The sequence below is a fragment of the Myxocyprinus asiaticus genome, chromosome 30, assembly GCF_019703515.2.
Source record: "Myxocyprinus asiaticus isolate MX2 ecotype Aquarium Trade chromosome 30, UBuf_Myxa_2, whole genome shotgun sequence".
Classification (NCBI taxonomy): Eukaryota; Metazoa; Chordata; class Actinopteri; order Cypriniformes; family Catostomidae; genus Myxocyprinus; species Myxocyprinus asiaticus.
In genome coordinates, this window is record NC_059373.1 from 22,279,587 (window position 1) to 22,305,872 (window position 26,286).

Sequence of the window (26,286 nt, forward strand, 5' to 3'; positions counted from 1 at the left end):
TTTTGTTTTTGCTGTAAAGGTGCGTACTTTCTAAATTAGTAGTGAATTCTATGGCAAGCCTCCGGCTAAGGCAATTATAATTGTGCATACTTTGGGAAAGAGATAGTTTGTTCTAAATCCTTTACCCTAAAGTATTAATCTTTTTCTTTTTTCAAAATTCTTAAACTCTACTGTGCTGCTATGCATTAACATTGCCCCACTTGTCAAACAAGTAAAAGCAAGACAGCAGTGTAAAATTAATTATAAATTTGGATTTAATATACAGCAATATTTTAATTATTTGGACTTGACTCAGCAAGGCAGAGTTTATGTTTGATGCTAAAACACAATACCTGTCACCAAATATCATGCTGAATCTGAACTCATTCTGTTTTATTTCCATTCTATAGGGTAAACCAGGCCCACCTGGTGTCCAGGGGCCTCCAGGGCTCAAAGGCAGCCAGGTAAAGCCTAGGCTGTGTTTCCCAAAACGTCGTAAGCTAAGTAGATCGTAGAAACCATTGGCACCAATGATCTCTACGATCAACTTAAGCTTGGGTGCTTGTGTGAAAAGCAGCCCTGGCTGATGTGCACAGAAAATGCAATTGTGTGCTAGAATTAGAAGAGTGACTGTGAGTTGTGATTAATTATAACATAAGGCTTTTTACTATGTTTGTGTTAGGGTGATGCTGGACCTGCAGGAATTGGTCTTCAAGGCCCACAGGTATATAAACAGTCACTGTAATCAGTAAAAAAATAAATAAAAAATAAAAATTACATTAGCTTAACCTATTTTGAGATTCATTCTCAGTGATTCCATTGACATCAAACTGTTTTTAGATAAGTGTACATGCCTCCACGATATTTATATATTTATTTTAATGCACTAGTCAACTGCAATTTTTTGATGTTCTCTCCCAGGGTGAGCAGGGGCCTAGAGGTTTTCCTGGAGCTGCTGTAAGTGTACAAATATTCTTCTTCTTCTTCTTTTTTTTTTTTTTTTTTTTTTCATTTCATAAAGAAGGATTCTTTCTTTAGTTATGTTGAAATGTGGGGGGAAATGTTTGGGACCTTTTTGTGTTATCAGGAAGAATTTCTCCAAAAGCGATCTGATTCATCCAGTCACAGTAATAAATATATACTAACACAAAATAAATAAATTAAAAAACTATAATAATAAATGCTACAATAAATAAAAAACAGGCTTATTAATTCATGTTTTACATTGTCATATACAGTATTTACATTCCCATATTTTGAGTGAACAAATGGTTTGTCCAAAACCTTCTTGGTCACCTTTTCATCATTTCCACTCAGTGCCTGCTTGCATTCTATAAGTACTTTTAACAAATGTAGAGGACGTGTGTCCTACAGGGTCCTGAAGGACAACAAGGACCTGCAGGGCCAGTGGGACCAGTGGGACAGAGGGTAGGTCACTGCCACAATGGCAAAGTGCTTTTCAGGCCAAAAGAGACCTTCACTGTTTCTGACTTAATATATTGCTTTCCATCGACAGGGACTAAAGGGAGACAGGGGACCACCAGGGCCTCAGGGGCCAATGGGAATGGGAGCAATTGGACCTCCGGTAAGAACACGTGTGGGCGGAAAGGTTTTGATTACCTATTCTTGATATTACACATGGAATATTACTATTATTTGTGTGTCTGTATGCTTGGTGTATCAGGGTAGAGATGGTAACAAAGGGACGTCTGGAACCCCAGGGCTGGATGGAACCCCTGTAAGTAAACATCTTTTGCATCTGTCCTTCTATCACCATTTTTTTCTCAGCAACCTTTCCTCCTTCACCGTATTCCCTAATCCCAAATTTTCTTGCCATTGACACACTCTGTGATTTACAACTTTTAGCAGCCATATGTTGTTAAATCATAAGGAATCAAGTTACCCTTTATCTTCTGAGATCATACTTTCAGAAATCAAAAGTTCCTTGCCACTCCAAAAAGGTTCTCGAAACATTATCATTTGACCGCCCTCATGTACATGCTGATGACACTTTTGTTGTTCAGAAACTTGGCCGGCCCAGTCACAGTGAGCTAATAAGGAGACAGCATGATCCTTTTATTTTGCATCATTAGAAGAACTAACTATAACATAAAACAATATGACAAACTCTGTCAAAACTTGGGCTATTCTTGGCTGTGGGTACCAGCTGCTGCTCTGTATATCGTTCTAAAGCATCTCATGTTAGAAACAAGTGGCTGGAGTTTATTTTTTTAACAAGATCCTTGATCATTTCAGTCTGATTCAGCACTTATTGTTTTATGAATCTGACATATTGTAATGCAGGCTTTGCAACGGTGCCTTTATTTTTGGATGGGACAGTTAAAAACTATATTTGACACAACTGCAAACCTGCATTTCTGGTGAGAGAGAGCACCAGTGTTGTTAATTTCACATCTGAAGGAGGCTTTTTTTATGCACAGTTTTATTGGAAGGGAGAAAGTGGAAAATGGTCATGATAAACTAAATTTTGACATGTTATAAGTGGACCTCAGGCACAATTATTAAATGACAAAACACTGTATGATATGACCCCTTTAAATAAATTTCTCTGGAATCCAGAGATGGCATCAAATGAACTTCTGTCAACTGCTAAGACAAAGGCAGCAAGAGTTTGTGTCTTGCCACAGCTTGTCTCATTAAAAAAGCAAAGGCAGCGTCATCTGTTCTCGTTGCATCAGATGTTAGTTACCTGGCGCTTTGTCACAGAGAGCTTGAGGAGGGAATCCAGAGACAGACTCAGGTCATCTCTGACTGTGTTTGGATCCCTAACAGCAACACATTGCCTGCTTTCATTACATCACCTGTCACTGCTTCTCCCTGATCCACACTCATCTCAAAGGCCCTGAAGAGAAATACACAATAACACTGTCTAACCAAGCCCTCTGTGTGTGTGTGTGTGTTTCTCCTGTCTTTCAGGGAGCCACTGGGCCTAAAGGTGACAAGGTAAGTGTCTGGATCAGTGAGCTGGGGAGAGAATTTGAAAGTCTTTCAAAACAGTGAGAATATGTATCTCTTCCAAAATGTATCCAAGCTGCCTCTAAGGGTCCGTTAACATGAATTAATTTTTGTATCAGTCTGTGCTGTTTTTATTTGTTTTTCTATGTAAAAAAATGTGTTAAATGGACGTCTTTGACTGTTACGCTACATCTCAATGTTCTTTCAGTGTCTCACACGCTTTAAGACGATGCATTTTAAAGAATGTGTATCAAGAAATGTATGCATGCTTTTCCATTTGTTTTGCCGCATCTAGCTTTTTTACACAAGAAGGCATTCATTCTGAACGTCCCTTGTAGCAGTTTCCTAATTTTCATGGAACATCATCAGTGACACTCTACATAGGCAGTAACTCACAAATACAGCCTTATGTAGGAGACTCGACTTACAATTGATTGCAATTGAGATCGACACTGCTACGTTACAAAGTTGGGGTACCTTTCTGCAATCCGTGTGATGTCCTATCAATCACAAAAATACATAGCACACACTAATATACTATACAATAGTAATTTGTGGTAACACTCTATATTATAGTGCCATTGTTACACATTTTACATGTTACTATTATTAATTACTATAGTAATAGTAATAGTATAGTAATAGTATACTGTAGTAATAACAATAACAATATGTAAGTGCAAGCAGCCCTATGAAATAATAAACAGCAAAAATATTAAGTTAATTAGTATTAATATGAAATAAAAAAATGTTTTAATTAGATTAAATTGTTTTTATTGATAGTGTTCAGTTTTACAGAATTTATAGTATATTTATAATCAGGGGTTAAATTGGCTCAGAACAAGTCAAGTCAAGTCATCTTTATTTGTATAGTGCCTTTCACAACACACATCGTTTCAAAGCAGCTTTACAGAAAATCATGCATTAACAAAAAATGAAACCGTAATATCTATATTGTCTTAGAGTCATCATTGTGTAGTTTGATTAAATATGATTATGAAGTGTGTATAAAAATAAGTAAATAAATAATAATAGTATTTAGAAACCCAGTGAGCAAGCTGAAGGTGACTGTGGCAAGGAACACTGTATGATATGGAGAAATAAAGGAAAAATAAACTTGGGCTCACTGTGGGGGCCAGTTCCCCTCTGGCTAACAGCAAGAATATAATGCCAATATTACTTATTTATGTGCAGTGCAAGTCAAGGTTTAAAATTATTAAACTAAGTAAGTGTTAAGGGTCAGCGTTTAAAAAAAAAAATGTTTTAAGAACTGTAAGATTAATGACTAATGTCTTTGAAGTTCATCCTGGATTAACTGCAGAAGTTCATATAGATGCATTGTCCTTTGTTAGTTGGCTGATGAAGGCTTTTGTTGGCAATATATTGATAGTCTATGTATTCCATTTCAAGAGTGTAGTCCATCATTAGACCAAGGTGATTGGTCTAATGATGGACTACATTCAACCGGCTGGTAATTTCGGTGAGGTCTATCCTAAATCCAAGATTCAGGCAATGGCATATGAAGGATCCCATGTGGCAGAACCCTAAGAGTGGGCGTTCCGTCACCTCCGATTGCACAAAAAAACAAACAAAAAAAAACAATCCTGTCTGTGTCGCATTGCTATATTCGCCTTGAGTGGCTCTGTTTAAAGTGCAAACCCACTCCATCTCACTCCGCTGTCTGCTACAAGCAGTTCAACCAGTGGGAACAAATGTGTAACACCTGAAAGCCAAAGTATACTTCGGTTGTCCACGTTGCTGATCGCTCCATGCACAGTATGCGTGACGCAACATCAGCACAGTCCAAGCAGCCTGATCACGCATGGGCCAGATTTTTTCAACATACAGATGTCTGTTTGCATCGATGGTGCATGCGATGGCCATTGACTATTTTAAAACAGTATCACAAAGCAGTCGTAGTTGTCATGCGTCAAACACTTTCATATTCGCTCGCGGTCAGGAAAGTATACTTTGAAAAGCAATTCGGTTGGCCGGGCACGATTCGATCCGAAACACAGAAAAATGAAGTATACTCTGGCCATTACCCCCCCACCCCCCACACCCACCCACTCTTAGGGTTCTGCCACCACGATAATCTCAATTTAAACCCTGTTTATTATCTACATTTCTCTCACTTCATCTGCTGTCTTGGATTTATTTTTTCACTGAGCTCATCACAATGTTTTGCCTTCTCCACAAAGGACATATGTAATGCTTCCTTAGTATTTCTCAGGAGGAAGGATAGTTAAGTTGCCTACATCTTTGCATTAGCTCATCTATGATGCCTTAAAATGCTGCATGCTGAGGCAGCTCAATGTGTTTTGGAACAGAGCTCAAGTGTCTTGTGTACTGTGTGTGTTTGGAGGGAATGAAGGATCGAAGGAGCAGTGTTTAGAGGGACCAGCTGTTTGGACAGTGATGTGTCCACCCTGGAGACACAAACAGAGGTGTAGGAAGTCTGACAGAAAAGTTTGACAATGCTAAAAAAAGTTAAAAAATGCCCTCGAGCTGAAACAGAGCTATTAATTGGTGAATATAACAGCTGTCATCTGTAATCTGCCATCAAGGAGAAAGAAAATGAGCATGTGGGAGATGAGAAAGCGAGAGCTCGAAAGCAGAGCCCTGGAAATGCTTCATCCTTAAAAGTCCTCTGTTGTCTCCCAGACTAATTTGTCTAAACACAGAGGAAAGTAGCCGCTGATATCAAATGATGCATATTCCTCCTAAGAGTGATGAAGTGCTCTGACATTCCAGTTGAGTGCCAGGGTGGAATTTTGCAGCAGAGCCTTTTGTAATTCTTGTGTCATGTTATGTTGTGGCATATGCTACTATTACTGGTGATTTGCATGTTGGGAATGTAATTAGTGGTGCTTGCTATTGTTCATTCTTAGGTTTAACGATTCGAGCAAACACCTAAACCTAAGTATAACATTTTAGTATGTAATCCCACACCATTTGTGCTATAGAAATGAATCATACTTCTAATTGTGCTGTTTTTAAGGGGGAAAAAATCAGACAAAATCAGACAGTCCGACTGAAACGAAACAGACCTAGATAATGTGATTGTAGCTCCGCTTTAGTACACCTAGTAACCACCCATAACACCTTAGCAGCCATCTAGCAATGCCCCAACCACCACGCAGAACACCTTAGCAGTTACATTGCAACACACTAGCAGCCACTCTGAACATCGTGACTTCATAGCATATCACCATTCAGAACTATCACTGTGACCAAAGTGTTTTTTTGTTTTTGTTTTCTTATGTCATAGGGTGAACCAGGAGAGTGCAACTGTCTGCATCATACATTCCCGGGAACTGGTGGGCCTGTGAGCTAATGCTTTATTCCATTGGTTTTAATCAGGAGAAAATTGATACACTCTCACACATGCTCACTTGAAGAATGAAGGCTAATACATACTGTATGTCCTTTAAAGGGATAGTTCACAAAAAAAAAAAAAACAAACAAACAAAAAAAAAAAAACAATCTGTCATTATTTACTCACCTTCATGTTGTTCTAAAAGCATATGACTTTCTTTATTCCATATCACATAAAAAGGAGATGTTAGGCAGTGAGTTATTCTTAGTCATGATTCACTTTCATTTAATCTTTTCTCCATACAAATGAAGTGAATGGTAACCAAAGATGTCATTCTGCATAACATCTCCTGTAGCCATCTGGGTTTAGAGCAACATGAGAGTAAATGATCATGGAATTTTCATTACTGGGTGAAACTATCCCTTTTAATGCACTGACTTGACTTGAATACATTTGATGTTGTTCTCTGTAGACCTGATGTCATTTGTAGTGCTTTATTTGATTGCTCTTACCCTGCAGGGTGTCCCAGGTGGTGAGAACAGGTGGCAGCCTGGTCCTCAGGTGTGACTTTCTCTTTCACTCTCTGTCTGTCCCTGATACTCATTCTTTCTCACTTTTTCTGACTTATCATGTAGTTAGAGGGAATTATGTGTCCTCTGGTGCAGAAGAAAATCTGTTTACACCAATTTAGAATTTGCCTTGTTTAATCGGAATGTAAAGTTGGTACTATCCATTATATAATACACTTTTGCTAACACAGCCACAGCTTAACCAATGGAAATCAACGTAAAAACATTTAATCACTGATTCCAACAGAATCGTTATCTTCAATAGATTATGAAATGCTGATAACAGACATCACAATCTTGGCTTGCCTACATCACACAGTGATCGGCTGCTGTCTGGCATTTCTCTCCTCTCATTTGCATAAAGTTGAGAATTTTTGTAACTTTTTGATGCTCTCACCACTTGCTTTTTAGCGCTGGCAATTGCAAAGACGCCCATGTGAACCTTTTGCTCAGCTCCAAACCGGTCTCATTACAAGTCGTAGTAATAGTGCAAGATGGCAAAATTGTACAAGCTGTCTTACACAAAAGACTTTTACTCCCATAGAGAAAAATAAAGAAACCAACAAATGATGTTGTTATGATTTTATCCTAAGTTTAACCCCAAACACAAACCTAAACCTTGCCATAAAATGTAACCTATTACCAAAACCTAACCATGATTTTAATAGGGGAAAAAAAAAAATTTTGTGTACCACAAAGTAGGTGTTTCAAATGAGACAGTGGGAAGTGTATAACACACTGACATACATCAGTCATTTGTATTGCATAGCCTAAATAAATATGCATTGAGTGAGCAAATTTGTTTACAGAAGTGTTGGATCGGAGGCTAGCTGAATGTTGATGCTTTTAATACTCTATATTAATTTGAAATTCTGTTTGCTGATTGGTTGTTTTAAAAATCATACCTTTTTCTATGCGCCAAGTCGTACAATATCTTTTAATTATGAATTCGTCAGAATTATTATGAGTTCTCATGAGACAACAGTACATTGTCAGCATGCATATAGAATGAATTGAAAAGACCTGCTCAGCTCCGCACCAGTGGACATGTACGGGAGAACAAATATCTGCTGCCTCCTTTGTTTGCATCTTTGCATACTGTAAACTCCATGCTATAACACTGTAAAACAGCTAATTGATTTAGTCTTAACAAATAATAATAATAATGATCCTGACTTTTTAATCATTCCTACTACTTACTTTTGCTCATTCCAATGTGTTAAATGTGTCTCAGGGGCCTCCTGGACCACCAGGCCCTCCAGGTCCTCCTGGGCCCCAGGGCTTCATTGGAATACCAGGACCACAGGTATGAAACAAACACTCACATGCCATGCATTGGCATCAGGGTGAACTCTCCGCTCTATTTGTCTGTTCCACTTCTGTCCCCCTCTTTTTCTGGGGCTTCTGCATTTGGGCAGGCCTGCATGGGTTACTAAGGGCTTTAGCCAAAGCTTATTTAAATGCACCAATAATGTTACATTTTCTGTAAAATCCTCTGTTTATAAAGTAGTTAAATAAAAACACATTTTAATGTAGCAAATAATTCTAAATAGATAAAATTGCCAATAATTAAATGTAAAATAAATGTAATGTCACGTTAAATGTAATGATGTTGTCATAATTCACAGCATGTTAAATATGCACTGTAATGTAATTCGTAAATGGCCGTTATGTTAAAAACTGCACTGTTAAATTTGCACTAACACTGTAAAGGGGGCTTCTGGGAATTTTGGTTAGTGCAGTGGGATGTGCTTTTTAAATGCCTGTGCTTTTAAAACGTAATTTAAAGTAAATATAGACTTAAATCTAAAGCCTTAATGTATAGCTAAAATGTTGTGCAAAATATTAATAAAATGTAATGTAAATGTAATACCTTAATTAAATTAGTGGTTGGGAATCATGCTGCTTTTTTTCTATTTAAAAACCATGCCGAGCTCACTGTGAGGTCATATTCATAATTATTCATCAGTTATGTTTTAAGTATTTGCCCAGCTGGACAATCAAATTGTGAAAGTTAAATACGTCCGATACCTAAAATAAATGTCAGTATCATTACTATAATGTGCTCTCGTTTTAACAAACTCAAATTCTTCTGAAAGATCTCACCGTGAGCACTGTGTGGTCTTTAACCTGGTATTGTGTTGATTTCCCAAGCCTCAGAACAACTGAAATTTAAAACTAGACAGAGAAAGGCAAGCAAAATGTAAATGTCTACTCCGAGCTGGAACACAAACCAGGAGAGGGTCCAGGGCTTTGGCTACTTCCCCTCTGCCCCACTGGAGAAGAAGGTGTCCAGAATGTGGCCACAAGCTAAACCAATTCAACCTCAGTTCCTTCTTACAGGGTATCCCTGGCATCGATGGCCTAGCAGGGAAACCGGGTCCACCCGGCCAAGCAGTGAGTAACCAGACATCAGGAGGAGCTATAGTGGCATTCAGTAGCTTTATTATCTAAACACAGAGCAAGGAGTCTGATTGGTCAACATCTGTAATTGAAGGGGAGCGATCAAATTTTCTGAATCCAGTTGAGGAAATTAACTGTGCAGAGACACAGAGCTGATTAACAATGACAATAGCAATGAATCATCAGATTTTTATTTTTATTTTTATTTTTATATAAAACAGGAACCAGTAAGCATTTGTAAGCATCTTAACTTAGCACATTTTGAGTTGCTTCTGTTGCAGTGCGTCCTTTATGGGTGTCGACGGTCCCATTACCCTTTCAATGTTAACTCTCAGTCTCTGAGGCTTTGTGTAATGGTAAACACTGCCATTGTGTTGAGTTACAGTTAGGGCAGCCATTATTGTGAGTGATGTGCGGTACAGAAAGAGCCATTAGATCTTTAGTTGAGAGCGGGATTTTGGCATTAATGGCCCTGCCTCTCTGCACACATATTTTCCTGGAGTCAGAGCTCAGGCCTTGAAGCCTGCAGTGGAAATTTGGCTGGACTTTAGTCCCAGCACTGCTCCACCTCCATCAACAGACTCCGACCACCAAGTTCTTCCAGAGCATAATCAGATAATCTGCGTCTGAATCGTGTTATTCATTTAACTCTTCGTTTGCCGACCTTCTACCAACAGATCGAGCTAATCCCAAAGCTAGTTTAGTTAAGGGATAGTACACCCAAAAATGACATTTCTGTCATCATTTACTGACTGTTCCAACTGCTGATGACTTTTTGAAGAATGTACTGATCACTCTTTTCCATGTAATTGCAATGAATGGGGACTGGAGCTTTAAACTTCAAAAAGGACAAAAAAGGCACCATTAAATTATCATAAATGTGGTATGCTATATTCCTATATCTATAATTCCTATATTTCTATACCTATAATCTTCTCCTCCAAAGAGCTCTTTAATCGAGAACTGCTGAATCTGGATCATTCAGTCAGTAAGTCAGTATGAATTTTTCATTTACAAATTGGACATTTCTGCTACTCTCATGAACTCTTATAAATGTATTAAGGAAATCTAGTGCAGGTGACAAGATTTTCAGTGAATAACAACATAAATTTAAGTTTGTTCCTCACTCAGAGCTATTATATAGCTTTAGAAAGCTTGGAATATAGAGTGTGAGTTATATGGACCACTTTTATGATACTTTTATAGTGTTTTGCTCTCTTTTTTTGAAGCTTGAAAGATCCCCATTCATCGTAATTGCATGGAAAAAAGTGACTAGGGCACTCTTCTAAATTTCTTTGTGATCCACAGAAGAAAAACTTTACATGGGTTTGGAACAACATGAGGGTAAGTTCCTGTAAATTATGTCAGAATTTATATGTTTGGGTGAACTATTCTTTTACTGTATTATCCAAATTAATATCTTAGAGCCATATACTAAATAGTTAATTAAAATATTAAATATGGTATTGAATACCATTAAAAGCTAAGATGGTTCTTTGTAAAAGTAAAACTGCTTAACTGAAGACTTATTCGGAAGCAAAGGAAACCATGAAACCCTGTTTACAAATTAAACAAGTAATTGCAGTTATTTGGATTAAATCAGTAATTACAGTAACTTGGAACAATACATTCCGTGGATGGCATAAGGTGGAGTGTATTTCTCATCACACGAGAGGTCCCACAACGAACCACTTCACGATGGCAGGAGATGATGTACATGAAGTACATCAATATCTGCCCACTGAATGCTCCTACCCCCTGTAAGAGCATCTGAGGACAACTCTCATCCTCTGCCAAGCTCTCAGATTCAACTCTAGTAAGCAAAATATTTCAGTCCTCTATGCCAAACAAAAAAGGGCAATGTCGGCCAAGTGCACATAATATATTGAGCTGAAGTGGAATCTGAGTTGAATTTCTCAGTGTCTCAAATTACTCTGGGGGTTGATTACATGCTCCACGTGTATAGGATTCCTTATCAATTTGAGGTGCGTTGTGGGTATTGCACATTGGAATGTGGAGCCACTGGAAATTCTAGTGGACCGATGTGTTTTTGTCCTTCTGAAAGTCTTTTGTGCTCTGAAATGTTTGCTTTTCAAACTGGGGTTGCGAAAGCAATATCTTATCCAAACTGTAAACGACAAACTACCGTAAAATATGAACTATAACTAATTATTGTATTTTCATTTACATATTTATAAATGCAATAAGTCAGAAAACTGTTCTGAAATGGCAATGTAATAAATGGCAGCATGATAATGTAGTGTGAACATGTAGTGTAATATGTAATAAATAATTTATCATGTTCATTTGTTTTCAGAGTATACGATTCTGGGAATAATTTCATGGAAAATAGTTAAATATGTTTTTTTTTTTTTTTTTTTTTTCTTGTTTATGCTATAATGAGAACATAAATTAGTTCTATGTCTTCATTGTAGATTTCAGAGCAATGCTTTGAAAAAGAACTTCAAGTGTACTGTTTTGTCTTGGTCTTAAGCTACTATAGCCACTCTCTTCTTAACTTCTTATTATAATTATTTATGCAGTTGATGTGATATGAAATGGCTTTTTGACACAGTCACCATGTCTGACTCATGTATTCGTCTCCTCCATCCCACAGCCTATTGTTGCTCTGCCTCAGGATGAATCCTCCTCTGGCAAGGTAAGGAAACTAATCTAACCTTCAGTCTAACACTTATGAACTGGCGGATGTTTTCCGTCTGTCTATATCATTAGTATGCATGCGCAACTACCTGTAAATAGTTGCATTGTCTGTGTAAAGACATGCACACATTACAGTTTATTTCCTGGCATGAATAACTGCAAGTCTCCTTAGGGTTTTATTTATTTATTTATTTATTTTATAAGCTGCCTACCAGCACAGTGAATGTACATCACCAATACATCCATGCAGTGTGTTTGTTTTCACATGGAAACTTGTTAAAGCATTGGATCATGTGCAATACATCTATAATGTTTATGAATTAGAATGTGTGAATCTTTTTTTTTTCTTTTTTTTTTTTTTTTTAGAGGTTTATCAGATGTTTGTACACAAATAAGATGCTTAAAATAGAATTTCACGCTTTCAGATAAAATGCTCTTTCGTGGAAAATCTCACAAATTAACCATGGTTTTATTATAATAAAACTGTTGTAACCGTGACTGCACTAACCATAGTTTTGGTGGAAACTATGGTTTTAAAAGCATATTTTTTGATACCATGGTTCACAAACTACAAATTAACCATGGTATAGACTTAAAGCAAAGTCAATTAGTCTATAAAGGATCATTTTACCTAGTAGTGTAGTATAGGAGATATGCATGCATACGCCATATGCCACCTATCTTTCTATGAATTTTGCGTATGCCCCCCTAAAATGAGTGATGATACGTATGGCCGCCAGCACAGCGAGAAGGATTTTGACCCATAACCTTTAATTATACTGAGGTGATGCCGCAGCACCTTTGAGTGAACTGTTATTATTTATTTATTTTAATAAAAGTACACAGATTTTCTCTAAACGCGCACAGAGCAGTGGCAAGTGGGATCGCTAAACTCAACTGAAGGCACGGGCAGATAGAGTCTGACTCAGCTGTGTACCAATCAGAACGTTCATTTTAGATGTGACTGGGTATTTTCTAACCAATCATATGTTCCATTTCAATAAGGGGCGGGACATATCTAGCATCTACAATGAAATGCTGATGTGCCAGCAGTGCTGGAGTCACCATCATTTGTGCTGTATATTTCCTTCTGTGATAAAAGTGAAAATATTAATTAATTTAAATAAAAACTTATGTTATTAAACTTTGGGAAAATACTGAGTGTCACTGTACCCATGCTAGTTTTTTTATGCTCTTCTTCGCAGATGACAAATGACTAATTGTATCATATGTATCATATGTAAAAAAACAAAAACAAATTGTACACAAATAAAACAAACAAATAGTCTAATCATTCATTCTTATGTACTGTATATCGTAATATAAGATAATGTTTTAACATGAACATTACTACATTAGTCATTACCTATACAATGCGTAACAATTTATTATGTTCACTGCCTGGCCCAAAAAAAGTTGCATACTCTAACATTTTGTTGGACCGCCTTTAGCTTTGATTATGGCACACATTCGTCATGGCATTGTTTCAACAACCTTATGCAATGTTACAACATTTATTTCTATCCAAAGTTGCATTCATTTTTGGCCGAGATCTTGTATTGATGACGGGAGAGTAGAACCACTCCGTAAAGTCTTCTCCAGCACATTGCAAAGACTATCAATGGGGTGAAGGTCAGGACTCTGTGGTGGCCAATTCATGTGTGAAAATGATTCCTCATGCTCCCTGAACCACTCTTTCACAATTTGAGCCCGATGAATCTTGGCATTGTCATCCTGGAATATGCCCGTGCTGTCAGGGAAGAAAAAATCCATTGATGGGATAATCTGATCATTCAGTACATTCAGGTAGTCAGCTGACTTCATTTTATTGCCACATAACGTTGCTGTGCCTAGACCTGACCAACTGAAGCAACCCCAGATCATAACACTGCCAGAGGCTTGCACAGTGGGTACTATACATGATGGGTGCATCACTTCATGCACTTCTCTTCTTACCCTGACGTGCCCATCGCTTTGGAATTGGGTAAAGCTGGACTCATAGGACCACATGACCTTTTTAAATCGCTCCACAGTCCAATCTTTATGCTCCCTAGCAAATTGAAGTCATTTTTTTACGATTAGCCTCACTAACAAGTGGCTTTCTTGTGGCCACACAGCTGTTTTGTCCCAATCCTGTTAGATTTTGTCGCATTGTGCATGTGTAAATGCTCTTACTTTCACTATTAAACATAACCGTGAGTTCTACTGTAGATTTTTTTACAATGTGACTTCAAGTGTTTTAGTGATCTCCGATTACAAACATTTAAGATTTTTTTCCGACCACATTTCTTCCGCGAAGCTGACGGATCACCACTATCATTCCAGGTTTTAATAATTCGTTGGACAACTCGTAACCCATTTCCAATGATTTCAGCAATCTCCTTAGTTGTTTTCTTTGCTTGATGCAGGCCAATAATTTGCCCCTTCTGAAAAACAGTAAAACAAAATTCCACAACCACGGGATATGTCTATGGTTGTTTAAGAAATGAGAAGCTACACACTGCATCAGTTAGGGTTAAAAGATTTGTTGCCAGCTGAAACATTAATCACTGAAATAATGATACAATCATAGGCTCTTAAGTATCTTCTTTTTTTAATCCAAACAGCAACTTTTTTTTCTTCCTTCCTTTCTTTTTTTTTTTTTTTTTTTTTTTGACCAGGGAGTGTATAAGATAAAGTATGTATTAGTTTATTTTATTAGAGTAAGTATAAAGTGTTACCCATTTCACTGTTAATTAAAAGAACAGTTAAATTAATTATTACAAGTACAATTTTTTATTTTATTTTATTTTTTTTTTTATTCTATGGTGTTACTACACATAACTATGTTTAGTGTAGTAAAACCATAGTTAATTTTCCTAAGGGTAGAAGTTTGAAGCAAGCACCGATACAAAAATCATCTATTTTGCAATCCAAGATTACGTTTGCTAATCTGGTTTTAAAACTTTCTGCATTCATTCCTTCTTAATTCCTGCTCTCTCATACTATCTTTGAAAGCACTGTGTTAACAGTGTGTTTATGTTTCATGGGGTGTGTTTGAATTTGTGTTGTCCTCAGTCTGTCTGTACCTCATTACTCTCAATGCTGAAGTAATTTATGCTTTTAATTATAGTCTGTATTTGTATGAAGGTGCTGCGTTTTTGTTTTTTTGTTTGTTTTTTTCATTATAGTTCTTGCAAGGCAGCACTGTATTGATATTCCTCAAACATTCCAGTTAGGGACATTTCTAAACCACTAACCCTACGTATTAAACTTCAGCTTAATTTTCACCTTAGGTGTGCTACTTTTGGTTTTAAAAAACGTTAAGATTGAAGATCACCTATTGACTTACAGTGATAAAATGTTCAGTATTCAAAATGTAACCAACAATGACGTCATCTTAATGTTTGCAGACTGCATTGTTATCGATTACTGTATTTAGCCATTTATAGTCGCCATTTATATAGCCCATTTATATGCGTTGATTCTTATGTGAAGCAAATACATGCTAAGAGTCATGACAACTGCAAAGTAGCTCTGATGTCACATTTAACTTTATGCAGAATCAATACCTGAAACCTAAATTTACCTTAGCTTTAACGCTATTCTTTTGCTGCCTTTCAAGCACTTGTATTTGCTTCAGGAAATGTTCATCTAGTTAGCGTGCTCCTTGCAGTGTGTGTACACGTGTGTTTATGATATGTGTATGCTTCACTGTAGGAGGGGTGTAGAGAATGCTCCAAGGGCCTACCAGGTGTGCCCGGCATGGTTGGTGCTAAGGGTGAGAAGGGAGATCAGGGCAAGCCTGGTGTTGTCCCCTTAGAAGGATGCGAGCGGGTGAGAGGGATGAACGATGGATGATGTCTTGTTCACAGTTGTTTTGTGCTTTCTTTTTCATACTGAATGCTATTGAAAATGCTACAGTGCACTGTAGTCAATAGTTTTGCACATTCCAAAACATACAGTGCTGTTAGAATGCACACAGATTGTAAATGTGTATCTCTGTGGTCACTTTCACAGTGTCTAGAGCAGCTGCAGAGAGAGCAAACACCAAGTGGACCTGTAAGTATATGGATCGATTGATGTGTTCACAATACAAAACGGACCCTATCTTCAAATGTACAGCTTTGTTCAGAACGGCAGCAAAAAATATGATTCTTCAGTGTATCTGACAGTCAGCCCTAATGATCAGATTTTTGTCTCCCTTTGTTGTGCATTTCTTTATTGTAGCACCTCATGTCTGTTCAATCTTTTTAGACTGGTAACAGTGGTCAGTGCGTCGGTTCTCCAGGGATGCCGGGTATCCCAGGGACCCCAGGGGCCAAAGGAGAGCCAGTGAGAGAGATCATTTCAATCTATCCAAATTGACCCAAATTTATACAAAAATATAAATCAGCCAATCAATTAAATATACATTAGAAAACAGTAAAAACCTTTATAAAATAGTGGCTGCATTCATTGTAGGGTCCTAGGGGTGAGCGAGGACCTTTTGGACTTCAAGGAAACCCGGTAAGTTTGTACTTTCCAATTTATGCCCCAGATTTCTTCCTAAGAGGCAGTGTCTGGCCAGATTCCCTTTTGTTACCCTCTCTTCTTAGAAACTGAGTCTAAGAGTGCCCTCAAATGGCTTTCAAAGTTCAGTCCACATCATATAGACATAAACCAATGCCGAGCCCCTGTTTTAGAAATGTAAAATATGGTGGATTGTTCTGCCTGACTTGATTTAGTTATTAGCATTTAGTCCCACAAGTGTACAATGTTTGTTTGCGTGATGTTTTGTTTTAGGTTTAGTGTTTTCAATTAGGAAAAACTAAGAAGTAAAAAGCACCCTAATACTTTTTGCGGTAGGGTTTGAGAGCCCCCAACAGGTGTGATTCAGTACTAAAGAAATCCTTCCAGAGTCCCTGCCATGCCAAACCTAATTTTGGGGAAATGAGAGTTAAGACTTTATGTGCCAACTGAGGCAGGTTCTTACTATACACTTTATTTCTTTACAGAGCTGCGTTACTTTAATTTGTTTAGTTTCAGCTTATTTTTGTTCCTTTTCTTAATTAAAAGGGAATGTTTCAAAGTGTTCCTCTCTTATTGCCTGTCTTCCACAGGGCAATATTGGTTTGCCTGGCCCTCAAGGACCCTCTGGACTGCCTGTAAGTCAAAACACACCAACTCACCCATACCGATGCGGTTGTAAATGCATCATACATACAGAAGTGGTTTAGCATGGGGTGAAACAAGTCCTGGATACCATAGGTACCACAGTTACCTATTTATTATATGATAAAAACCAGGTTAAATATCTGATACATTTGGATGGTTTTACACCAAAAAATATGAAAAAGTGGTTTTGAAAACAACATTATCAACAGTTGCAGTTGCAGTTGCAGTTGCATGTTAGTCTCCTCCATCAGATTTATAGGGGTAACACTTTCTATGAAACCTGTATTTATAATGCATTATAAGGGGTGTTATTAACGCATTATAATGTATGCATAATGCTTTATAATAAACCTTGTATGTTGTATTGTCTCATAAATAATTGTCATAATATGATATGATACTTACCTATTTGTGGTTATAACTTTTAAGAGTATACTGCATTATAACACACGATAAACACCACATTTTATCCACATTTGTTTTAAGTTATAATGTATTTTAGGTCTCATAGTTATAATGTATTATAAGTTTCATATTTTGACATTGTTTATTTAAGATCAAAACTTGCACAATATCTTTCTTCAACTTATAAGTGGTCTTTTACCGCTTTAAGTCAAATGACAAATGCAATGTATTCTTGTAAACATCCAAAAGGCTTTATAATGTGGTCATAATCATTAATAAGTTGTATTTGTCTGCTTTAAATAAAGTAATGCAAGCTTCAGTAGGTCTTCTTTTAAACAGCCTTAAGATATTATGAAGTAGTTATAAGATACATTTGCTTTGAAGATTTGTATTGTAATACATAGAAAATATAATATTTAATCAAATTAACAAAACCACATAACATTATTTCAGATGTAAAAGAGTTATCAGCTTAAACTTGCTTACATTAAAATGAACACTGGAATCAGAGAAAACACTCAAAAATGAACAAAGTAACAGCTCTACTAAACACTAGGCACTGTCACTGTAAATTAAGGATTTTCACTCATTTGTGTTCTGAGAATATACAAAGTCACAAGAATGTTTATTATAAGGCATTATACGTACATTATAATGTGTTAAGAATACCCATATAATGCATTAGAAATACAGGTTGCATTATGTGTTATAAAGCATTGTAATCTTAAAAGTTCTAACCACAAATAGGTATTATATCATATTATAACTGTTGATACAATTATTTATGAGGCAATACAACATATTATAAGGTTTATTATAAGGCATTATGCATTCATTATAATGTGATAAAAACACCCCTTATAATGCATTTTAAATGTATGCTTCATAGAAAGTGTTACATAAAAGTTTGAACGCCATAATGCATAGAGTACAGCAGTCCCTAAACATATTTGAATGACTAAGCCACATTTAAAAATGCATATCAAAAATATCAAACCAAGTTACATTTATTTTAAAGATAAAAATTGCACAAGCTCTCTTTTCAAGCAAAGCATTGAAGAATAGTGAGAAGAGGGGTGTGAGATGCAAAAGAGTAATCAGATATTAGTTAAGTGATAACTACACCATTCTATCCATAATCAATCAAATCAAACATTTTGTTGGTTTTATTCATGCACTCAAACAATGATAAAACAATTTTGGCATCCCAATCTCACCTCATACAAAAAGACATAGAAAGCAATGTTTAATTACCCCAGGACCTCGCCCCATCTTGCTTGTTTCTCTCATGCTTTGTAACAATTGCAATTTCAGAGAAATAAAACTATACTGTTATTGTGCTTACCTCTCCATAGGAGACTATTGTGTATGTTGTGCTGACATGTTATTTTCCACCAGCTAGAATAGCATGTTTTAGCAGAGATTTTAGCTCACTGATTAATTGAGCCAGAATGGATTTTATTTGAATGTGGTCCAGCTTTATGCTTAGTGAGCTTGATCTGACTCTTTTTAATTTGCTTCAATTGACTTCTCTGAAACAACAAAATCAGCAGTGTTGATTTTTTTCCAGTCCCTCTTTTTTTTTTTTTTAGCACAGAAAATAAGGTTTAACAGTAGTCTAATATTTTCTAAATTGAAATTTGAAGTGGTATTGATCTGCGAATAGATGATATATAACTCAACTGCTGAAGAGACTGTTCAGTCAGCAAACTTTAAGACAACAACAAAGACATTTCGAAGAGGCAACCAATTTTGCCACTATCTTTCTTGATTAGTATTTAAAGCAATAAGTCAAATCCACCTTCTAGACTTGAAAATGGCTCGTCTTAAATCAACAGGGCGTATAGTACGCTTTCAGACCTGCTACACGCAACTCACTACTTCAATATAATTTATGTAAGGGATAATGTTACATACATAACACAAAGTGATATATCTATGCAGGTGGGCATTCACTGATAGATTGTCAAATCTGAGATTCAGCTCAGGTCCACGCCTTTTTCATAATGCATCCAATAGCTAATAGGCTTGATATTTCCCCTGACAATAAAGATAAAAACAATAAAGACAATAACCCTGTATCATTTGTCTGTTTTTGTGGAATACAGATGACAGAAAGGAGGAATCATTAATTAATTCCCCTTACTTTCAACCCTCACTTAGGAAGTAAATGCCAAGCTGGTGGCAGGTGTTAAAACTGTTATATATTACTATTAAGCTCACAGAAATATGATCTGAACTGCATGGCAGTGAACAGAGGAAGTGTTCTAAAAATATATATAAGAAATATTCTAGGTTCAATACAAGATAAACTCAATCGACAGCATTTGTGGCATAATGTTAAATACCACAAAACACAATTTGACTCATCCCTCCATTTCTAAAGATAAAAAAAGAAAAAATCTGTGATAAAAATCAGGTTTAAGTGGAAGGGAATGGGGCCAATGTTTGGTGTGTTTAAAGGTATAAAAGTGAAGCTTATCATTTTATAAATGCACTTACGTTAATTCTTCTGTTAAACGTACTACTAAATTACTGGGATAACAGAGTATATGATGTTACTTCATCATGGCAATGAAGTTGTAAAATTGGATATAAACAGAGACTATTAAGCAGAGATTGGCCACTTCTGTTTAAATGAATGGGAGAAATTGGAACGTCCAACAAAAAAGCTCAAGCGCCCAAAGGTCAATGGATGTAGATAGGAAATCCCACCTTACAGGAAAAAGTGCCAATCACCATTTAGATACAGACATCGCCTGTCAATCAACTCGCTAACGTGCATGCGCATTAGCTGTACAAGATGGGAAAATTGTGTTTTAGCGTAATATGAGGTAAAGAAGCACAAATAATTATTCCAATATTATCCAAATTTATTAATGATTTGAAATTTGTTCTTTGATCGTAATCTTGACCAACAATTTTTGAGATTTCAGTGTTCCCCCATTCAAGTAGATAGGAGCTGCACTGGCATGACTGGAAATAGTCTCCAAGAGCATTCCAAAGATGGCCGACACTGGACTGACTTGCTAGAAATACTTTGAATTAACTTAAATTGTAGTGTCGTGTTACTTTGTCATATGATGTATGCTCATAAAATATTCATGTACATTATTTTGTTGCTTTGCCTTTTTGAGGCCTCTCTAAGGGGCCATTCAGACCAAATGTGTTCTTGATTTCTTGCACAAAAAAAAATAAAACAAATAGACGCAGCGCAATGAATAGACTGTAATGCAGGTTTTTTTTTAACTTGACACAGCGTCTAAAAACTCTGCACACCTGCATGCAATGTTGAAAGACCTGCAAGACGCTCTGCTATGGTCAAAGACATCCATCCAGTGCATGTTTATATAGATAAACAGCATAGATGGACGTAAACCCGTTCGGTGTGAACTCATTACTTTTTTTAACCAAAGGGTCAGCAAGGTCAGAGAGGAACAGATGGGCTTACAGGACAGAAAGGTGAACAGGTGAGTCAACCTTTGTCTTGCATGAGTAACTCAAGAATAGACACCAGAAAATCTGTACTTATCATGGATCAACTGTTCTGTATATAATATTTATTTAGTTTGCTATTTTATAGAGTTGCTTTTATTTTTTCTAAAATAAATACATTATTTTCTCCTAAAATTCTGCTTTATCAAGGGTCCACCTGGAAACCCTGGCTATCCGGGAACAATGGGACCACCTGGACTCCCTGTAAGTGGCATCCAGGTCTTCTTTTACCCAAATGTCCACATAGTGCAGATGTCTTTATTTATTTAGGGGTGTTCACACAAAGCGTTAATCTAGTGGTCATTGAGTCCTGTTGGTCGCAGTATCCAACTGTATAAGGTGGCAGATCACTGTCTGCATTCCCAGTGGTGGTTGGGTCATATACATAAAAGGTTTAACTCTGCACAACTTTGTTGCATCGCCTGAGGTTGCAGGAAATCGCCAACTCTTGAATGACTGGAAATAAATGAGTCACTTCAAATCGCTTAATTTGTGAACGGCCCTTTACTGTTGCTGTAATGAGTGATATTACTGCAAATTGATTGGTGGGTTAAAAATCTTTGCTCTGTTTTTAGGGACTAAAAGGAGAGCGTGGCAGTCCAGGCAGTGCGGGGCAGAAAGGAGAAACTGTAAGAAGTTCTTCTCTGAACAACGGATGTAATGCTGCATTTATGTACATTCACACAGGAACTCTTAAAACACCCTAAAACTTTTTACTGTTTTGATTTAACATAGGGCCCACCAGGATCTCCAGGTTATCAAGGACCAGTCGGCCCAGCAGTGAGTAAACATTCTGTTTTAATGCAGCTATTATTTCTGTTTCACATATATCGACTCTTGCCTAAAGTTTTACAACAGCACTGCAGTTCTTTTGTTTTGGCATCTTTATCCTTGGCTGTTCCAAGACAACTGCTTCTATCTTGGATGTCTATCTTGGGTGGATGATAACAGTGCACAGTATATATATATTAGAAGCTAGATTCCCTTTTGTGCTCTCTTTGTAAGTAATAACTGTGGGATCAAACAAACCAGCTTGAAACATCTTGTAAATTCAACCTAAAAAAAAACTGTTAGGAGAACACTGATGAATTTTATTTTTTTTCATTCCTCTTCTTGTCTTTCTCACAAAGTGCAATATTGTTCTCAAAGCTGTGACAATTTGTGATATTAAATAACATATATTTGTTTGACTGGCAGGGTCCTAAAGGGGAATCAGGAACAGCGGGACCCGTGGGACCAAAGGGAGATCAGGTATGAAAGCATGTTTTGATTAAATTGCCTAACAAAGCAGTTTTCTTTAAAATGACTCTTTATCCGTCATATCTCTTGATATCACATTCTCATGATTCCTTATTCTTTGACAGAACAATATGAAGAGCAAGTTGTTCTGCATGCTTTTTCTAATTTATAAGCCTACGGTCTGAAAAATGCATATATAAAACCTGTGTATCCTGGAAAATAAATATTTATAACTTTGTGTATCCACTCAAAAAAACTCCCTGGTGGATCATCTTAACTTTGTTGCTGTTGCTACAAAACACAATACACATAGTAACAGTTGTCACATTGTTTGTATGCAGGGTTTCCAAGGATCCCAAGGATTCCCAGGACAACCGGTAAGAGTTTGGTCATCAAGGGACCATTTAAGTTTGAGATAACCTTCATCTGTATGAATCTAGTGCATTTTTGATGCAATTATGCATTGGTGGATGTTTATGCATTTAGCAGATCTAAAGCAACTTAAAGTGCACAGTGTAAAGTATTATATGATATTAGTATGTGTGTTCCTTGGGAATCAAACCCATGGCCTTGGTTTTGCTAGCGCTACTGGAACTACACTAACCTACTGATTGTTAGTTACTGAAACAAACTAGATCTCTTTCTATTGCCATCCTGTCTTTAGGGCCCTCCAGGTTTCCCAGGAAAATCAGGTCCCCCAGGCCCTCCAGGGCCACAGGCAGAGAAGGCAAGTGACAGTACTCATAATGTCTGAACATGAAGTGATAAATGAAATTATACCACATAGGTGACATTTGCCTCTCTTTTACATTAATTTGCATGATCTCTTATACAGCTGACATACAGCATCTTGGACATAAAATGGCTTTACATGTGGAATGTGGATGCTTTTGTATCAAGCACTCGCTCTTACTTTGTCTACCCCCTTAGGGTACTGTTGGAGTTCAGGGCCCACAGGGACCTTCAGGTTCCCCAGGATCACCTGGGGCCCCAGGCATGCCTGTGAGTATCAGTCAGAATGCTCTGGATAGACATTTATTGAAGCAGATGTTCAGTACACTGTGTTTCTAATGGATAATTGCACACCTAAATATGGAAGTTTTTGCAAAGTATTTAAACTTCTTTATGTAGGGACCACCTGGAATGGAGGGACATAATGGAAAGGATGGAAAACCAGGTTTACGGGTCAGAAAATGTTGTTTTATTTTTATTTAAATGGAAAACATATAGACTAGCTGTACATATTTAACTTCTGTTCCTGATTAATAATTGTATTATTGTCCTACGTTATAGAAGTATTTTGTTAACACAATAAGGTTTTATACATTAACAACATTACTATTAATATTTGATAATCTTGGTTAATTTCTACATTGTTACTGAAATGAATGTATGTATATATATATGCAGTATATACAGTGTACTGCATATATATTTGGTTAACATTAGATAATAAATTATAAACTAATATGAACTAAATATCGTAATCTTAAATGTATTTAAGTTTAATAGATGCTGTAATAGATTATTTAAAATTGTATGTTCATGATATATATTGTATTAACTGAAGTTAGCATAGGAAATCTCTTCACATCTGTCTTTGTCTCTCTCCATTTCTCTCACATAAATACAGGGTGAGCCAGGACCAGCTGGCCCAGCAGGACTCAGGGGAATACCGGTATTAACTGTCCCATATTTTATTGCCTTATTTGCACTTTTCAAGCTCTTTGCAGTTTTTATCAGTGGTTTTTTTTTCAGTGACACGTGAAAGAAAAAAAAATCAACAGTTGGACCACAGACTGGAACAAAGAACAAAGAAAACTTTAATTAGGCATCTCAAAAGAGGATCTCAACGTGTTTCAAATTTGACTTTTCTCTGATTGGAAGAAGCTTAAGTCTGTTTCTCATTTCAGGGTTTCAAGGGCATCAAAGGACACACAGGTCTCCCAGGAATGAAGGTTCGAAGCACTAATTCATTGTGTTTCATGTCTCGGTCATTATTTTTATTTTGAAAAGTGTAGTGCATAAATGAATATAAAATCTCTGCTGATCCTGTCTGTAAAAGTTATATGTGTAATTTTTTCTATGGTAGAATACTCAGCAGAGACAACTATAATAAAGCTATATGTAGGTTGATTTCTTCAATAACTGTAAACACTGGCTCTGTGGCACTTTCCAAATGTTTTTGTTTACTTGAGTGGCCAGATATGTCAACTTCTGGCTCAACCAATGCATGAGTTTGGGGCGGGAGTATTTTTTTTTTAATGAATAATGGAAGATGGGAGAAGTGTTTGCGAAGGCTTATTGGAAACCATTGTTATTTTTGCAGTTTGTGCCCCTAGTGGTGCTGACATTACACACCAGCTTTAATTTTCTTTATATTATACAGTATAATAATGTTATTCTATATTATTCTATATAATTATGTTTCCTTCATTGTCTCTAATTTTGTATCACATCATTGTCCTCCTCTTTGTTTTGTTTAGGGAGACAGAGGACCTCAGGGACCTGCTGGAGCAACAGGAAGGCCTGGTCTAGAGGTAAGATGTTTTTAGATTTCACCACAATTGCTCTATAGAATTCAGATGATGAAAGAATTGACTGAACACAAGTTTCTACACCCTTATACAAAAAGTTACACAAGTAAGCAAGCACAGGTGCAAATGCACAATAACACGCAAAAGTCACACGAGAAAGAGTGCTTTAGTATGGAATATCTGAATATAGGCACAGCAGTGATTCAGTCGTATTGTAGAAACGAGTGCTTAATTATAAAATTTAACTTGCTGAGCAAGATTCTCTTCAAAAACTTAAAATTGCTCCACCTTGTTTGTAGTTCAGTCATGACAACTCAAAGATTTAGCATGTGGGTATAACATATTGATAGGATATTGATCTTGGCAGACTAGATCTGCTACGCTGCTGCTGCAGAGCAAGTACGGAGACTTGCTAGTGCTTGAAATATACCGACATACTGAGTTAAGCATGTGGACATGCAGCTGCACAATTAGACAAAACACAAGACATGCTGTATCAAGCATGTATGACATCCTGCTGCATAAATAGACATTACAAACAATCCCCATGTAGCAGATCTAGACTGCTGGTGCTGAGATGGAGGTGGGTTTCAGAGAAATAATTCTCGCAGCATGCTGCAGTGAAGCTTATCTGCAAATCTGAGTAATTTCAATGTTAGACAAAGAGAGAGAAGTAAGTTAACTGGCTACCCGATAACATGTCAAAGACCAGCTTACACCATTCGAGCCGACTGGCTTAAACTGTCACATGTGAGCGAGCCAATTGGCTAACAGATAAGTACAAAAAACCTATCAGCTTGTGCCACATGAAGTTCAATGGCTGAACTTAAAGATTTAAAGATAGTTTACACTAATTCATGCTAAAGCAGCCTTGTTACAAAACTGAGAATACAATGTGTACGTGTGTTGTGCTATGAATTGTGTCCTGACTCATTGCGAAGAGAAATTACGTCCGAAATCGAGTTTGTGTAGCTCATAGCGTTTGCAATCACGTGCTTGCAAAGATTATTCTTCGAGCTTTAGTGTCTGAATAAGTAAATATTTTACTTTATTTCAGGGTGATCCTGGCCCTCCTGGGCCACAAGGACCACCTGGAGCACCAGGGCATATGGTAAGTATGGAAGAATATTATTTTTAATCCTCACTTTTTTAGTTTATACGGTTCGGGATATATTTTTGTTTGAATTTTTTGATAAAATCAATTGGAAATGAATATGATTGCTTAATGTATGCAACTGCAAATTTATAGGGTGCTTCAGGTCCTCCAGGGCCAGCGGGACCAGTTGGGCCATCTGGAGTGGTGAGTAAAATTGTCTTCCATAACAGGTATTGTGGAAATTGTGTCTTAAATGGTTTGTTGTTAAATACCTTACTCTGCCCCCTTGCTCATTTACAGGGCATTAATGGAGAAAAGGGGGAAGAAGGAGAGAGAGGACAGGCTGGATTACCCGGCCCCCCAGGACTTCCTGGTTATCCAGGACTGATGGTCAGTACCTGCAATATCAGAATTCATCATTCGCCTAAACTTAGCTTTACTCACATATACATAATTTACTATAATGTTGGC

At 36.9% G+C, this 26,286-nt stretch overlaps 1 protein-coding gene across 4 annotated transcripts in view; it reads left to right on the forward strand.

Moving 5' to 3' along the window:
- col16a1 (collagen, type XVI, alpha 1) overlaps positions 1 to 26,286 on the forward strand; it is a 113,826-nt gene that overhangs the window by 77,571 nt on the left and 9,969 nt on the right. For 3 of the 4 annotated variants that reach the window (XM_051663565.1, XM_051663566.1, XM_051663568.1), the window contains 32 exons: positions 390 to 443; positions 662 to 703; positions 901 to 936; positions 1,354 to 1,407; positions 1,496 to 1,564; positions 1,664 to 1,717; positions 2,917 to 2,943; positions 6,227 to 6,283; positions 6,794 to 6,835; positions 8,078 to 8,149; positions 9,187 to 9,240; positions 11,864 to 11,905; positions 15,607 to 15,723; positions 15,907 to 15,948; positions 16,144 to 16,221; positions 16,351 to 16,395; positions 16,989 to 17,033; positions 20,865 to 20,918; positions 21,094 to 21,147; positions 21,519 to 21,572; positions 21,679 to 21,723; positions 22,141 to 22,194; positions 22,524 to 22,559; positions 22,847 to 22,909; positions 23,113 to 23,184; positions 23,314 to 23,367; positions 23,816 to 23,860; positions 24,096 to 24,140; positions 24,669 to 24,722; positions 25,777 to 25,830; positions 25,969 to 26,019; positions 26,116 to 26,205. In XM_051663565.1, the coding sequence (XP_051519525.1) occupies positions 390 to 443; positions 662 to 703; positions 901 to 936; positions 1,354 to 1,407; positions 1,496 to 1,564; positions 1,664 to 1,717; positions 2,917 to 2,943; positions 6,227 to 6,283; positions 6,794 to 6,835; positions 8,078 to 8,149; positions 9,187 to 9,240; positions 11,864 to 11,905; positions 15,607 to 15,723; positions 15,907 to 15,948; positions 16,144 to 16,221; positions 16,351 to 16,395; positions 16,989 to 17,033; positions 20,865 to 20,918; positions 21,094 to 21,147; positions 21,519 to 21,572; positions 21,679 to 21,723; positions 22,141 to 22,194; positions 22,524 to 22,559; positions 22,847 to 22,909; positions 23,113 to 23,184; positions 23,314 to 23,367; positions 23,816 to 23,860; positions 24,096 to 24,140; positions 24,669 to 24,722; positions 25,777 to 25,830; positions 25,969 to 26,019; positions 26,116 to 26,205 (1,755 nt within the window). The remainder of the gene's footprint in view (positions 1 to 389; positions 444 to 661; positions 704 to 900; positions 937 to 1,353; positions 1,408 to 1,495; positions 1,565 to 1,663; positions 1,718 to 2,916; positions 2,944 to 6,226; positions 6,284 to 6,793; positions 6,836 to 8,077; positions 8,150 to 9,186; positions 9,241 to 11,863; positions 11,906 to 15,606; positions 15,724 to 15,906; positions 15,949 to 16,143; positions 16,222 to 16,350; positions 16,396 to 16,988; positions 17,034 to 20,864; positions 20,919 to 21,093; positions 21,148 to 21,518; positions 21,573 to 21,678; positions 21,724 to 22,140; positions 22,195 to 22,523; positions 22,560 to 22,846; positions 22,910 to 23,112; positions 23,185 to 23,313; positions 23,368 to 23,815; positions 23,861 to 24,095; positions 24,141 to 24,668; positions 24,723 to 25,776; positions 25,831 to 25,968; positions 26,020 to 26,115; positions 26,206 to 26,286) is intronic. The other variant, XM_051663567.1, reaches the window with a different exon arrangement.